The 14,109-nt window shown below is 35.0% G+C and overlaps 2 protein-coding genes across 2 annotated transcripts; one reads left to right on the top strand and one right to left on the bottom strand.

The window, feature by feature from the left end:
- Window positions 1-146: 146 nt before the first annotated feature.
- On the bottom strand, window positions 147-3,119 carry LOC111468430 (heat shock cognate protein 80). The gene is made up of 3 exons (XM_023113651.1): window positions 2,911-3,119; window positions 2,338-2,479; window positions 147-2,243 (listed from the first exon to the last, which is right to left on the bottom strand). The coding sequence occupies exons 1-3, from the start codon at window positions 3,031-3,033 to the stop codon at window positions 403-405; spliced, it is 2,106 nt and encodes a 701-aa protein (XP_022969419.1). The 5' UTR covers window positions 3,034-3,119; the 3' UTR covers window positions 147-402.
- A 4,688-nt stretch (window positions 3,120-7,807) lies between these two features.
- On the top strand, window positions 7,808-8,437 carry LOC111496629. Its single transcript, XM_023147125.1, has one exon. It carries the CDS (start codon window positions 7,808-7,810, stop codon window positions 8,435-8,437), a length of 630 nt encoding a protein of 209 aa, XP_023002893.1.
- The last annotated feature ends 5,672 nt before the right edge of the window (window positions 8,438-14,109 follow it).

The following is a 14,109-nucleotide window of genomic DNA, read 5'->3' as shown; positions in this document are numbered from 1 at the left end:
CAATGCTTACATGACTTGGGATCTATGAGGGACAGTGTTTCACTTCAACTTAGGATGAATTTAGTTGTGCTCAAATATACATTCTAAAATTCACAGGCACAAAGTTGAGCAAGCCAAGGAAGATATGAAATGAAAGATTGAAGACATTTTGGGTGAAATATGGTATTACTTGAGGAGTTGCGTCAAAAATCAAATCATGACAAAATGAGAGACAAGAGAGTCCTCAACCTAAATCAGTACAACCAAAAGGCATGAGATAGCGCAGCGCATAAACCAACCTAGACGGCAGCCAAAATATATATATTGTAATAAACTACTAACTGAAAACATAACATACGCGAAGGAAAAAAAATAAAAAACCTTGAAAAGATGTTACCGGCTTCACTACTAGAGACATCAAAATTAATCCACTTCCTCCATCTTGCTGCCCTCTGCATCGGCATCGGCATCGGCATCCTCAAGAGGAGGCATGTCAGCATCGGCTTCTCCAGCTTCCTCATCGATGCTCAATCCAAGCTTCAACATCCTGTGGATTCTGTTTCCGAAGGTGTTTGGGTCGTCCAGGCTGAAGCCGGAAGTGAGGAGGGAAGTCTCGAAGAGGAGGAGCACGAGGTCCTTGATGGATTTGTCGTTCTTGTCAACATCCGCCCTCTTCCTCAGTTCTTCCATGATGGGGTTCTCAGGGTTGATTTCCATTGTCTTCTTGCTAGACATGTAACCAGCCATGCTGTTGTCCTTCAGTGCTTGAGCCTTCATGATTCTTTCCATGTTGGCTGTCCATCCATATTCACCAGTTACCAAACAGCAGGGAGAATCCACGACACGGTCAGAGACAACCACCTTCTCAACTCTGTCGCCCAAAACATCCTTTATCACCTTGCAAAGCCCCTCAAACTTCTCCTTCAAAGCTTCCTTCTTCTTCTTTTCATCTTCGCTCTCATCCAGTTTCAGACCTTCCTTGGTTGCTGATACGAGCTTTTTGCCTTCAAATTCCTTCAGCTGACCAAATGCATACTCGTCAATAGCATCAACCATGAACAGAACTTCGTAACCCTTCTTCTTGAGCTTTTCGAGGAAAGGAGAGTTCTCCACAGCCTTCTTGCTTTCACCAGTGATGTAGAAGATGTCCTCCTGGCCCTCCTTCATTCTGGTCACATAATCCTTCAGGCTGGTCAACTCATCACCACTCTTGGTCGAGTGGAAACGGAGAAGTTCAGCAATCTTAGGCCTGTTCTGGGAATCTTCATGGATACCCAGCTTCAAGTTCTTGGAGAAGGCCTCGTAGAACTTGTTGTAGTCTTCTTTGTTCTCAGCAATCTCAAAGAAGAGCTCAAGGCACTTCTTCACCAAGTTCTTGCGGATGACCTTCAAGATCTTGTTCTGTTGCAACATTTCTCTAGAAATGTTAAGAGGAAGATCCTCAGAATCAACAATTCCCTTAACGAAGCCAAGGTATTCAGGAATCAACTCCTCGCAGTTGTCCATGATGAAGACACGGCGAACATACAACTTAATGTTATTCGGCTTCTTCTTTGTGTCAAATAGATCAAAAGGAGCCCTCTTGGGAACAAAGAGGATGGCCTTGAATTCCAATTGACCTTCGACAGAGAAGTGCTTAACAGCAAGGTGCTCCTCCCAGTCATTGGTAAGGCTCTTGTAGAAAGCAGCATACTCTTCCTTCGTAATCTCTTCTGGCTTCCTCATCCAGATTGGCTTCTGTTTGTTCACCAAGGACCACTCGTGAGAAACTTCCTTGATCTTCTTCTTCTTCTTTTCTTCCTTCTCCTTCTCCTCATCAACTTCCTCAACCTTGCCTTCCTCGTCCTTCTTCTCATCCTCATCCTCATCATCAGAGATTTCCTTCTCAGTGGTCTTCTCAACCCAGAGAGAAATTGGGTAGCTAATAAACTCAGAATGCTTCTTGATCAAGTCCTTGAGACGACGCTCCTCAAGATATTCAAGCTGGTCTTCCTTGAGGTGCAGGGTAATCTTAGTACCTCGGCCAAGATTCTCACCAGATGTGTCCCTGGTGACTGTGAACGAACCCCCAGCTTGGGACTCCCATACATACTGCTCATCATCATTGTGTTTAGTGGTAACAATGACCTTTTCAGCCACAAGGTAGGCAGAGTAGAAACCAACTCCAAACTGTCCAATCATGCTCACATCAGCACCAGCTGCAATGGCTTCCATGAATTCCTTGGTCCCAGATCTTGCAATGGTACCAAGATTGTTCACCAAATCTAATAACATAGACATGCTCCAGAAATGAGCTTATATCATATGGAAAATTAAAATGACAACTCTAAATACAAGCTGTAGAATGCAATCACTCACCAGCCTTGGTCATCCCAATGCCGCTGTCAATAATCGTCAATGTATTGTTTGCCTTATCAGGAATGATGTGGATAAAGAGCTCAGGCTGGGCATCTAGCTTACTCTTGTCAGTCAAGCTCTCAAATCGGATCTTATCAAGAGCCTGAAATAAAATTCCAAATCGTAAATTACAACAATAATAATTGGGGAAATTTCTGTCTTCATTATCCTAGATAATACATGAATCTGTAAAATCATTCAGCACCCTTAACACAAGAAAACGTGCTTTAGTTACGGAAAAATGAAAGAAATCATTCAACTACCCAACAAGGCTTCAAATATAATTCGTTATGTAGCCAGGAAAATTAGAAATAGTAAGATGTCAATGATGCAGGAAACATCGGAAGAAACAATCGTTCAATTGAAAAGCACATCACTAAAAATCCGACGAGCGTGTCTATAATCGAAATGAAACCAAGGAAATTCAGAATACGAATCAAATTTCATACTATACACGCAAAATCCCCTTAAGAACAGTAAAAAGAACGAAGATGAAAATTAAAACGAAAGAAAAGAAAAGATAATGAGATATACGTCGGAGGAATTGCTGATAAGTTCACGAAGAAAGATCTCCTTGTTGCTGTAAAAGGTGTTGATAATCAGACTGAGGAGCTGATTAATCTCGGCCTGGAATGCAAACGTTTCAGTATCTGCCATTGTTAGAGACGATTAACTGAACCGATCGAAGAACAGCAATGTAGGAAAATGGAAATGGAGGCTTGCAAGAAGAAGTCAAGATCTTTGGAGGAACCGCAAGTTTATAAAGGGTTTACTAGGGTTTCTGGAACCTTCTACGAGTATGATCTTTTTTAAAAAAAAATTTAAAGTATTATTATTAGTAGGATTATTCCTTGCGTGGCTTTAAGGAAAAATTCGAGAAAATGGGGTTTGGGAAAGCCTATTTCAGGACAGGGACAAGACAATCCGAAGCCCAGGCATTGAAAACCCGCAGCCAAACAAGGCTGTGAGGATTCTTTTATTATTATTATTATTATTATTCTTGAAGTTCAGCAAATTGTGAATTAATAAAAAATAGATTAAAAAAAACCACTCATAATAAACTAAATTAGTAGACTAATTTAAATTTAAATTTGGACTTGGCACATAGAGTTATCTTGTTACATGTTACTCACTGGTCCTGAAAACCTTTTCGTAAAGTAACCTTTAGTTCTCTCTCGTGAACACATGAATAGTGTTATTGTGATCGTGTCATCCTGTTAATAAATTCTGATGTGTAACAACCGTTAAAAATAAATAAATAAATAAGTTCACCCAACCATTCTCAAACTCTAAGCAATTCTCGCAAAAACAAAATAATAATAATAATAATAAATAAATAAATAAATAGATAAATAGATCTTCCTTTTTATCATAATTTTGTTGCATTTTATTTGAATAAATAATTCTCAAATATGTTATAAAATCACAATATCTAATGAATGATACATTAGTAGTAAACACATTTATATCTCCAGAAATATTAAATCTAAAAGTTTAAAAATTTATTAAATGCTTGATAAAATTGAGTAACCTAACGTTTAAATAGTTTTGCAAGTTTGAAGTAAATTGATGTCATGATGAGCTCACATAGATTGAGTTGAGTTAATATGACTTTTACGGTTGGAGTTAGATAATTGAATGATGTATGATGGGAAGGGAATTAACTCTTCATCCATAGCGAAAGAATTGTGAATCGTTTTTATTTTATTAAGAATTAAAACAAAACAATAAACCGAAAGGTAAGAACTCTACCTTTGTAGAAACCTCAGGCAAGACTTTTTGAAGTATTCAACATTCTTTATATCTACAAAGTATTCCTTGCTATGACTCCAACAAAGCTAGGGCTTGTGCGAGTCTCTTACAATAAAATTCAAAAGGATTGGAGAAAGTTAAGGCTTGTGGTAGCTCTCGAAAGAAAATCACAAAGGTAAGAAGGAGAGGCTAGGGTTGTGGGAGTCTCTTCAAATAAATAAAATCCAAAGGATGGGAGAAAGTTAAGGCTTGTGATAGACTCTTGAAATCCCTAAAGTATTGGAGAAAAAGACGCTAGGGCTAGGGCTTGTACGAGTCTCTTAAAATAAAATCCAAAGGTATTGGAGAAAGTTAAGACTTTGGTAACCTCTTGAAAGAAAATCCCAATGGTATTGGAGAAGGAGAGTTTCGAGAGAATCATCTGTAAAGGTAGTTTCATTCTTCTGGTCACTTGTAGATACATGTATGAATAGATACGTGTATAAAGACATGTTTAAATAGATAGATGTAGGTTCTTTAGTTCATAATTAATTAGGTGCATGTCTTTTGGATAATGAATGGTCGAAAAAAAGAATTGATCGTTTAAGTATTCTAAATTGCACTATAAAAATAATAGAAAGAGGGGCAAATAGATATGTCTATATATCTATCTATATTGAATTGCAGATACAGAAATGATAAAATCATTTTGGATCGGACCAAATACGGGTCTCCAATAGAGTGAAAGAAGATAGACAAGAAAGAAAATAAGAGGAAACACTTTTCAATAGAGGAATCGGTATTCTAATGACTTTAGCAGTTTCAATAAAGTTATTATTGTTGTTTATTCAGTAAAGATTGTTATTGAATAAAGTGAACTTTACGATCATTAATCTAAATCCAATAAATTAAGAACACTCTAGCTATAGTACGATTCTTGAACTATTTGTAGAGACATAAGAGTTGATCAAGTTCAAGTATATAGTAAAAATGATCTATAGTATAAGGATAAGGCTGAGTACCTTATTCTCGGGACACTATGGATGCGGCCCACTTTTGTATATGATATAAACAATGTGATCACTAAAATTGTACATGAGGAGACATGTGAGTGGGGGCGTCCTATGCAATGAGTATTGCATAAGATCGGACCATGAAGAAAATCACTCTCACTTTATAATGTTGTTTACTGTTGAGACTGATTTTCTTTTCATTCGATGACCTAAGTAACTCGATCTTAATCCTGAGCTAACCATGAACTCCTGTTTATTCGAAATTATCTTTAGATTTGCATGGGTGAGAGTGACTCAAGTTCGCCGACTCAATAGGCATCCCATATCAAGGGTAAGACTGGGTAAATGACTGGAGATGTGGGGTGCAAGATGGATTCACTCCTACCCACTTTTAGGGATAGAAGAAAGGTAGTTCCCTTAAGTACTGACTCCAGGTCTTGAACAAGGGACCCCACCCTCTCATTGGCCTGAGAGAGATCCGATTTACTGGTTGGACCACAAACCAATTGTTCATTAGAGGATCAGTGAGACATAAGAAACAAGAAGTAACTTCAAGGATAAAACGGTAAATTGACCCAGCTCTAGTTACAAACAACCTGTGAAGGATCGACTTACTAATCATGGTTATATCAAATGAACAGAAATATATCTATAGTGAGGGGAGTGCAACTACTAGGCTATAGTGGAATGTCCTAGTAGTTAACGAATGTTGGTTAAGAAGGTTAATGAGTTTAACCGGTTAATCTTGAATCGTTGGAGCCCATGATCTATAGGTCCATTAGGTCCCTCTGCTAGCTCATATCAGACTAAACCATAGAACGGTGTGACGAGTGAGTTCGAAGTGTTCGAATTCAAATTAGGGAGAATGCACTACATATATACGATATATTTAACCGCATTTTTGTTTTATTTACGAATTAAACAAAAAGAGAGAATATGAGATATTTAAATATCTTAATCAAATATGTGTCGGAATTGATTGGGATTGGCATTTGAATTAATATTAAATATTAATTAAATAGTTTAATTAATCATTTAATATTACTTTAATTTGAAATTAATAATTCAAATTGATGGTCAAAATCAGAAAGTCAAAATGTTGACTTCATTTAATGGAAAAATTCATGTTAGTGGAATTTTGAGGTGTCAAAATTTGGTTTAACCAAACTTGCATGCTTGCCAAATAAACCCAACAAATTTGAGTGTCAAAATTTGGTTAACACAAGCATGCATGCTTGCCACATAATCCCAAACATTTGAGTGGAATTTTGAGTGTCAAAATTTGGTGATCTCAAATTTGCATGAACATGCAAACATGACTCTATAAATAGAGTGATCATAATACATGAAAGGGCTTCTTGTTGGTGAAAAACATTGAGAAAAACCTCTCTCACAAACACTCTCTTCATATATACAAAATCTCTCCCAAGTTTAGTCACTCACCGGATTCCACAATCCCGTTCTAAGGCTGGAGGATAGTGGAGAAGACACTAGTGGTGGTTCGAAACCGGTTCGTGAGGAAAAAGGAATTTGAACTACAAAAGGTTAGTATTCAAACTCATTAAGTTTTAATACTTATGAACATGCTAGTTATTTACTATAATTGATGTTCTAAAAGTGCCTAAGATCCAAATTTCTTCCGCATGTATTATATTAACACCTTCAAGGACATCATAACATAATGAGATACTAATCTTAAAAGAGGGGGATATGACGAAATCGGTAGACGCTACAGACTTAATTAGATTGAGCCTTGGTATGGAAACCTACTAAGTGATAACTTTCAAATTCAGAAAAACCCTGGAATTAAAATGGGCAATCCATATCTATGTTGACATGGGTGGAAGATGTAGAAAATCAATTAAGCATTCCTTCATGGTTATACAAAGTTTTCTTCTTCCAAAGAATTCTACCCAATTTCTCTATTGTTACCAACAACTGGTATCAGAGCGATCTTGTAGCAAGAATGACAACAGAAAGACAAGTTGATAACTACGTTCAGCCCGCCATCCTGAAATTCGATGGTCACAATGATCATTGGGCGATATTGATGGAAAATGTTCTCAGATCAAAGGAGTTTTTTGATATGGTGGAGATGGGTTATATAGAGCCAAATGAAGGCGAGGTACTCTCAGCTGTTCAACAACAACGGTTGGCAACATTGAAGTTGAAGGACTTGAAAGTCAAGAATAATTTACTCCAGCCCATTGATCGAACTATCTTGGAAACGATGCTTCAGAAGAAGACATCCAAGGAAATTTGGGATTCAATGAGGAGGAAGTATCTGTTAAGATCGCACAACAACGCACACACTCGATCTAGATGAACACGAAGAACGAGATAGAGAAAATGGAAGGAGAATATTGGCTAAAAAAATTGTATTGATGACTACAAGTATATACAGTGAGAGAGAATACAGATAATATAGAAAATACATTTTCAAACTTCTAGATATATATATATATATATGATTTAGTTTATAGTTTTACCACATATAACCATCTACTATATATAACTATTTACCTTATATAGCTTTACCAAATGTAGTTTTTTACTATACATAGCTATTTACTATTTATGACAATTTACTTTATATGTCATTTACCAAATACAGTTTTATTGTGTATAATCGTTAACTAAGCTATAAATAAACAACAGGCTCCATAACCTAACATTATCGAGGCTCAATGAGAGTAAAGCGTTTTCAACTTCAAGCAGTTAGAAGAGACTTTGAAATTCTCCAAATGCAAAAGGGAGAAACGGTGAATGATTATATTGGCAAGGTTATGAGTCTTGCAAATAAAATGAGGATGCATGGTAATTCAATTACGGATGTTGCGGTTGTAGAAAAGATTTTGCGATCTCTAACTTCTAAGTTCAATTACATTGTATGTTCTATTGAAGAAGCAAACAATGTCGAAGAGATGCAAATAGATGGACTTCAAAGCTCCTTGCTCGTGCATGAGCAGAAGCTTAATCGCATGAATGCAATAGAGGAGATGACAACCTTAAAGATGTCCACACCAGGTGAAACTTCAAGCTCCAGAGGTAGAGGGCAAAGAAGAGGCAGAGGTCATGGAAGAGGCGGTCGAGAAAAAAGTGGAGATGTTGGCAGGTCAGCAGATTTAGTCAAAGACGATTATGACAACAAATGCAAGAGACATTTTGACAAGTCTAAGGTGGAATGTTACATATGTGGACGTATTGGACATTACAAGAATGAATGTTATACCAAGCTCCAAAAGGAGAAAAAAGATCAATCTAACTTTGTGGAGAAAAGAGAAGAAGAAACATTGTTAAGTTATTCCATGCTATGAAGGTTGCAGATCAAGGTGCGTGGGTCGAAGACTCTGGATGCAATAACCATATGACAGGTTGTAAGGAATTCTTTTCAATTATGGATGAAAATTTTCGTACTACTGTTTGTCTTGACAACAATGCAACCGTCCAAGTGATGGGGGAAAGGAACTGTAGATATCAAGACTAGAAATAGTTTCATAGAGTCGATTTCTGTGTTTTCATTCATAATTTGAAGACCAACTTGCTTAATATCTGTCAATTGCAAGAAAAGGGGTATGTGATCACATTACAAAATAATGAATGTGAAATTTATGACTCCAGAAAAGGATTGATTGCTAAGATGCAGATGACCACCAATTGCTTGTATTCATTGACGTTACATATCATTGTCAGAAGTTTGATGGTGAAGAAAGAAGATATCAACTGACATTGACATTTTAGGTATGGTCATCTGCATTTTAAAGGGTTAAAGACGTTGTCTTCAAAGAAGATGGTGACTGGGATGCCAGACATCACTCCTTGAACAGAAATTTGTGAGAGCTATGTGGTAGCAAAGCATGAAGAGATTCATTTCCTTTCGGAAAATCGAGAAGAGCACAAGCAATTTTGGAATTGGTGCATTCAGACATATGTGGTTAGATCTCTCTAGTATCAAATGATAATAAGAAATATTTCATGACCCTCACTGATGATTTAAGTAGAAAAACATGGACTTATTTCTTGCACGCCAAATCAGAAGCCTTTGATTGCTTCAAGAAATTTTGTGCTACTATGAACACTGAAATTGGAAGAAGAGTGAAGGCTTTAAGAACTGACAGAAGTAGAGAGTTTTTCTCTAACAAGTTTACAAAATTTTGTGAGAAGAAGGGCATAAGAAGGCAGGAAAAGTTCCGAAGGGATTCTGGCAAGTGGTCCATTCACATTCTCAACTGGAGCCCTATTTTTTCTGTTAGAGATGACTCCACAAGAAGCATGGAGCGGAAGAAAGTCTGCGTTAGACCACTTTAGAATCTTTAGGTGCATAGCATATGCACACGTTCCTGACAAGAAAAAGAAGAAACTTGAGGACAAGAGTTTGAAGTGTGTGTTCCTTGGAGTAAGCAAGGTTCTAAGGCGTACAAGCTCTATGATCCTTTGACAAAGAAGGTGGTGGTAAGTCGCGATGTAATCTTTGATGAAAGGAAGACTTGAATATGGGAAGAAAAGATCACTGTGAATCAGCAGATTTTAGTAGATCTTAAAGAAGAACAAGTTGAAGCCCCTATCCAGCCTCACTATGAGCATGGAGAGAGTTCATCTCAAGCTCAACATTTTGCCTTCTTTATGGATAGTAATCCAATTAATAAGAATCACGGTATTCCAAATGTTCCAACTGGACCTATTACACGATCCAAGGCGAAGAAGATTCAACAAACATTCATTCTTCATCTACAAAATTGAATCGGATCGGTTCAACCATCATTTCTAGAATTAGAAGTTGATACGATTGAAAAAGAACAATTGAATATTTGCACGGTTAAAGTTGGAAAACTTTAAAGATTTCAAGTTTGTTTCTTTAGCCACTCAAACATATGAACATTTGTTAGAGGATTTTATTGTTTTTTTCATTTTCATTTTGCAATGGTCAAATAGTCAAAATTGATTTCGTCTTTTTTAGAGATTAAAGGGGATCGGGATTGAATCCCGACCACAAACGTCTTTTGTCGGGAGACTATAAATACCCACAATATGTTATATAAAAATCAGATTTGTGGATGAATGTAATTAAGATCTCAAATTGAGACGTTTCCCTTAGAAATCTGAGCATCATATTTGCCATTTCTAAGTTTCAAGCAATTCTTGTGGTAGAATTGCTCCCGAGTCATTCAATCTAGCCTTGATCAAGTTCGATTGTGGAGTGACTCAATTTAGAACGAAGTTTCCAAATCTTGCTTCTAGATCTTCTATCGTATAATCTAATTCTAGCCTTATTTGTTGATCCAAATTTCATATAAGGAGGTGTTAATTACTTTAATTCAAGGGCTCTTGCTTCAACAAAAGCTTGGATCGTTGGGCTGGGGATTAATATTATCTTATCACTAATCTTCTATGAAGAAGTTGGAAAAGAAATGGAGAGAAGTCATGGAGAGTGAAATCAAATTCATAAAAAGAATAAGACTTGGGATATCATTGATGAAAGGGCATAAAACAACCTAAAGTGCATAAAACAATTGGAGTAAAATGAGTTTTCAAAACAAAGTTAAATGAAAATGGTGAGCTGGATAAGTACAAGACACGTTTAGTTGCAAAAGGGTACAAGCAGAAGTATGGAGTTGATTATAAAGAGGTATTTGCACAAGTAGCACGTCAAGATACTATAAGGCTTATAATTTCAATTGGGGCAAAAAAATCATGGTCTATTTATCAACTGGATGTAAAATCGGCCTCCTTACATGGTACAGTCACATTGATTCTCATTTTGAAAAGATGGGATTCAGGAAATGTCCATATGAACATAGGTTGTATGTGAAAATTGAAAAGGGAGGTAAGATTCTCATTATTTGCTTATATGTTGATGATTTAATATTTACTGGCAAAAATGAAAAAATGTTTGAACTTTTTAAGAAGAGCATGATGAATATATTTGAAATGACGAATCTTAGTTTGATGCGATATTTTCTTGGAGTAGAAGTTATTTAAAATGCCGCTAGTAACTTTATCTGTTAGAAGAAAAAAGTTTAAGAGTTGCTTGAAAAATTTAAAATGGATGAGCGTACATTTGGAACTCCATTAGAATTGGGTTTGAAGCTAGACAAGAATATTGAAAGGCGAGAGGTTGATAATAGGTACTCCAAGCAAATTGTGGGAAGTTTGATGTACTCAACTTCAACAAGACTAGACATCATGTATGCGGTTAGTATGATAAGCCGCTACATGGAGCATCCCACGGAAAAACATCTCGATGCAGCAAGAAGAATACTTTGTTATGTGAGAGGAACTTTTGATTTGGGGGTATTCTTAAAAAAAAAAAAAAAAAAAAAAAAAAAAAAAAAAAAAAAAAAAAAAAAAAAAAAAAAAAAATTGAAGATGGTTGTCTATACAGATAGCGACTATGCGGGTGATATAGATGATCGTAAAAGTACTTCAGGAAGTATTTTCATAATGAGTTCGGGAGCTATTTACTAGTCTTCAAAGAAGCAACCTATTGTAACACTGTCAGCTACAGAAGCAGAGTTTGTAGCAGCAGCATGCTCGTGCCAAGCAATTTGGTTAAGAAAGATGCTTGAAATTCTTAATCAGAAACAACCAGATATGACTATTATATATTGTGATAATATGTCAACTATTAAGTTGTCTAAGAATCCTATGTGGCACAGAAGAAGTAAGCACATCGATATTCGATTTCATTTCTTGCGTGATTTGTGTAAAAAATGCACTATTGAACTCAATTTTTGCCCAAATGATGAACAAATCGCAAACCTATTCACAAAACCCTTGAAACTATTCGAGAAGCTAAGAAGAAAGATGGGGATGTGCAGAATCCAAGATGTAGTTGAAGAAGATGAAGTGAAGTTCTAAACTGATCTCAGGGAGGGTGTTGAAGGGTAACTTGTAGATATATGTGTTGAAGGGTCACATGTAGATATATGTATAAGGACATGTTTGAATAGATACATGTAGATGTTTTAGTTCATAATTAATTAGGTGCATGTCTTTTGGATAATAAATAGTCCTGGGAATGCCCCAAATTACCCTATATATATGTTGACATTGGTTGGAGAGGTAGAAAACCAATTAAGCATTCCAAAAAATTCAACCAAAATTCCCTTCGGCCACCAACATCTTAAAGTTAATCCCAAAGATATTGGAGAAGGAGAGTTTCTTCTAATAAATTATAAGAGATTTGTGTTTATAATCTGGTTAAATAATATATTAAAATATAATATCGTGTATCAATTACATTTAAATATTATAAAATATTTTAATTTAACTAATTTGAATCTCATTCAAATTTCAAATAGATTTTTTAAAATATATTTTTAATAAAATGTATTTTAATATTTAATATATTAAATATATATATGTATATATTTTTTATTTTAATATATCTAAAATATTAAATATTAATTTAAATATTTTAAATTAAATTTATTTTCTCTTCGTATTTAATATATTAAATATTAATTTAAACACTCTAAATTTTCCTTCCATTAAATTGAATCTTTTAGTTTCTAGGGTTTGTGAGGGACCTTGTGACCTACCCATTATAAATTGTAAACCCTCTAATTAATTAATTTTCATTCATTAACTCTACTGTAGACTTATAGTTACACTCACTGTAAGATAAATTATGTCCATTTAAGAAGAATGAAACTTCATTGTTATAAATTTTAAGTTGATTAATTTAGAGTTATTGTATTTTATTAATATATTTTAAGACTTTTTTTTAAAGTTACATTTATATAGTGGCTAACTATAGTCATAAAATATACATAATAGTTAATTATGGTCATAAAGTATAAATGTTATAAACTCTTGAAATGCATGGAAGGTCCTGGGTTTCATTTTTAGGCTATATAAAGCCATGTATATTAAATTTGTAAGGAAGACTTGGAAAATATAGTAAGTTTTTTTGCAATTCTATATGGTTTAGGTTGCATGTAAAATCATTTAAGCTCGGCATGATCAATCTTGCTTTTGGAGTGATTCGAATCTCAAACAAGTGTTCTTACCTTGAGATATTCACTCAACAAGGTAATCTGAATCTTACTTTCCTTGTAGTGATTCCTTATCATTTGACATCATAGCTTTCCATTGGGCTGATTCCATATCATAATCCTTCACTAGTTGTTCATAATTATAGATGAGTCAAAAATTTGTTTTACTCCTGTAATCAAGTTCTTCCAGACTCGATGTGAAGGTGGGACCACATTATTCAAGTACAAAATCACTACTTCAAAGAACAACCAATCTACTTTCCTTGACAATAGGTTAATTCCATGAGATGATATTATATTCCCAAACTCCTCATTTAGTCAAGCCTCCAAAATGGTAGACATTAAATCGGCTACAAGAATCATTCTCACCCAAGCAAATTAAAGAACAAGCCCTCATAAGAGTTCATAACTGACTCAGGATTAGGTCAAGCGGCATATGATCATTATGTTAAATATTAATCTTTAACGAATTTATAAATAGAGATTAAATATTTCTTGGTCTAATCTTATACAAACTCATTGTATATGATAGCCCCACTCACATATCTTCACATGAACGATTTAGATCAAATCATTTGTAATGATTACAAAGTAGACTGTATCAATAGTGTTACCAAAATTAGGTATTACCTTATCCATATACTATAGATCTTTTAGCTTATTACTTAAACACGATCATTTTGTATGTCAACCACATACTGCTCAACCTTAGATTTTCATACCATGAATATTATTAAATTATATATAAAATAATAAAAATTATTATTAAAAATTAAATAATTAATTATGAGGCTGAGAACATAAATCCTAACAAAATCCAACTTTCATTGTCAATAAATTGGTGACATCCGCTTAAATCAATCCAATAAGTATTGGAGTTAGATAATTGAATGATGTATGGTGGTGCATGTCCATGCCTGTACATGCACCATATTGTTTATGCAATGTATATGTATTTTATGTACGATATGTATAACAACCATTAAAAAAAA

Source organism: Cucurbita maxima, unplaced genomic scaffold, assembly GCF_002738345.1.
Source record: "Cucurbita maxima cultivar Rimu unplaced genomic scaffold, Cmax_1.0 Cma_Scf00002, whole genome shotgun sequence".
In the NCBI taxonomy this organism is placed as follows: Eukaryota; Viridiplantae; Streptophyta; class Magnoliopsida; order Cucurbitales; family Cucurbitaceae; genus Cucurbita; species Cucurbita maxima.
Note: the sequence above shows the minus strand (reverse complement) of the source record. Positions and strands in the feature narration are given on the sequence as shown.

Excerpts from the sequence above, each read along its gene's own strand:
- LOC111468430 (XM_023113651.1), bottom strand. The coding sequence starts at position 3,033 with ATGGCAGATACTGAAACGTTTGCATTCCAGGCCGAGATTAATCAGCTC. Across the intron at positions 2,480-2,910 it reads TTATCAGCAATTCCTCCGAC|GCTCTTGATAAGATCCGATT; the intron begins GTATATCTCATT and ends ATTTTATTTCAG. Across the intron at positions 2,244-2,337 it reads CATTGGGATGACCAAGGCTG|ATTTGGTGAACAATCTTGGT; the intron begins GTGAGTGATTGC and ends CTATGTTATTAG.
- LOC111496629 (XM_023147125.1), top strand. The coding sequence starts at position 7,808 with ATGAGAGTAAAGCGTTTTCAACTTCAAGCAGTTAGAAGAGACTTTGAA.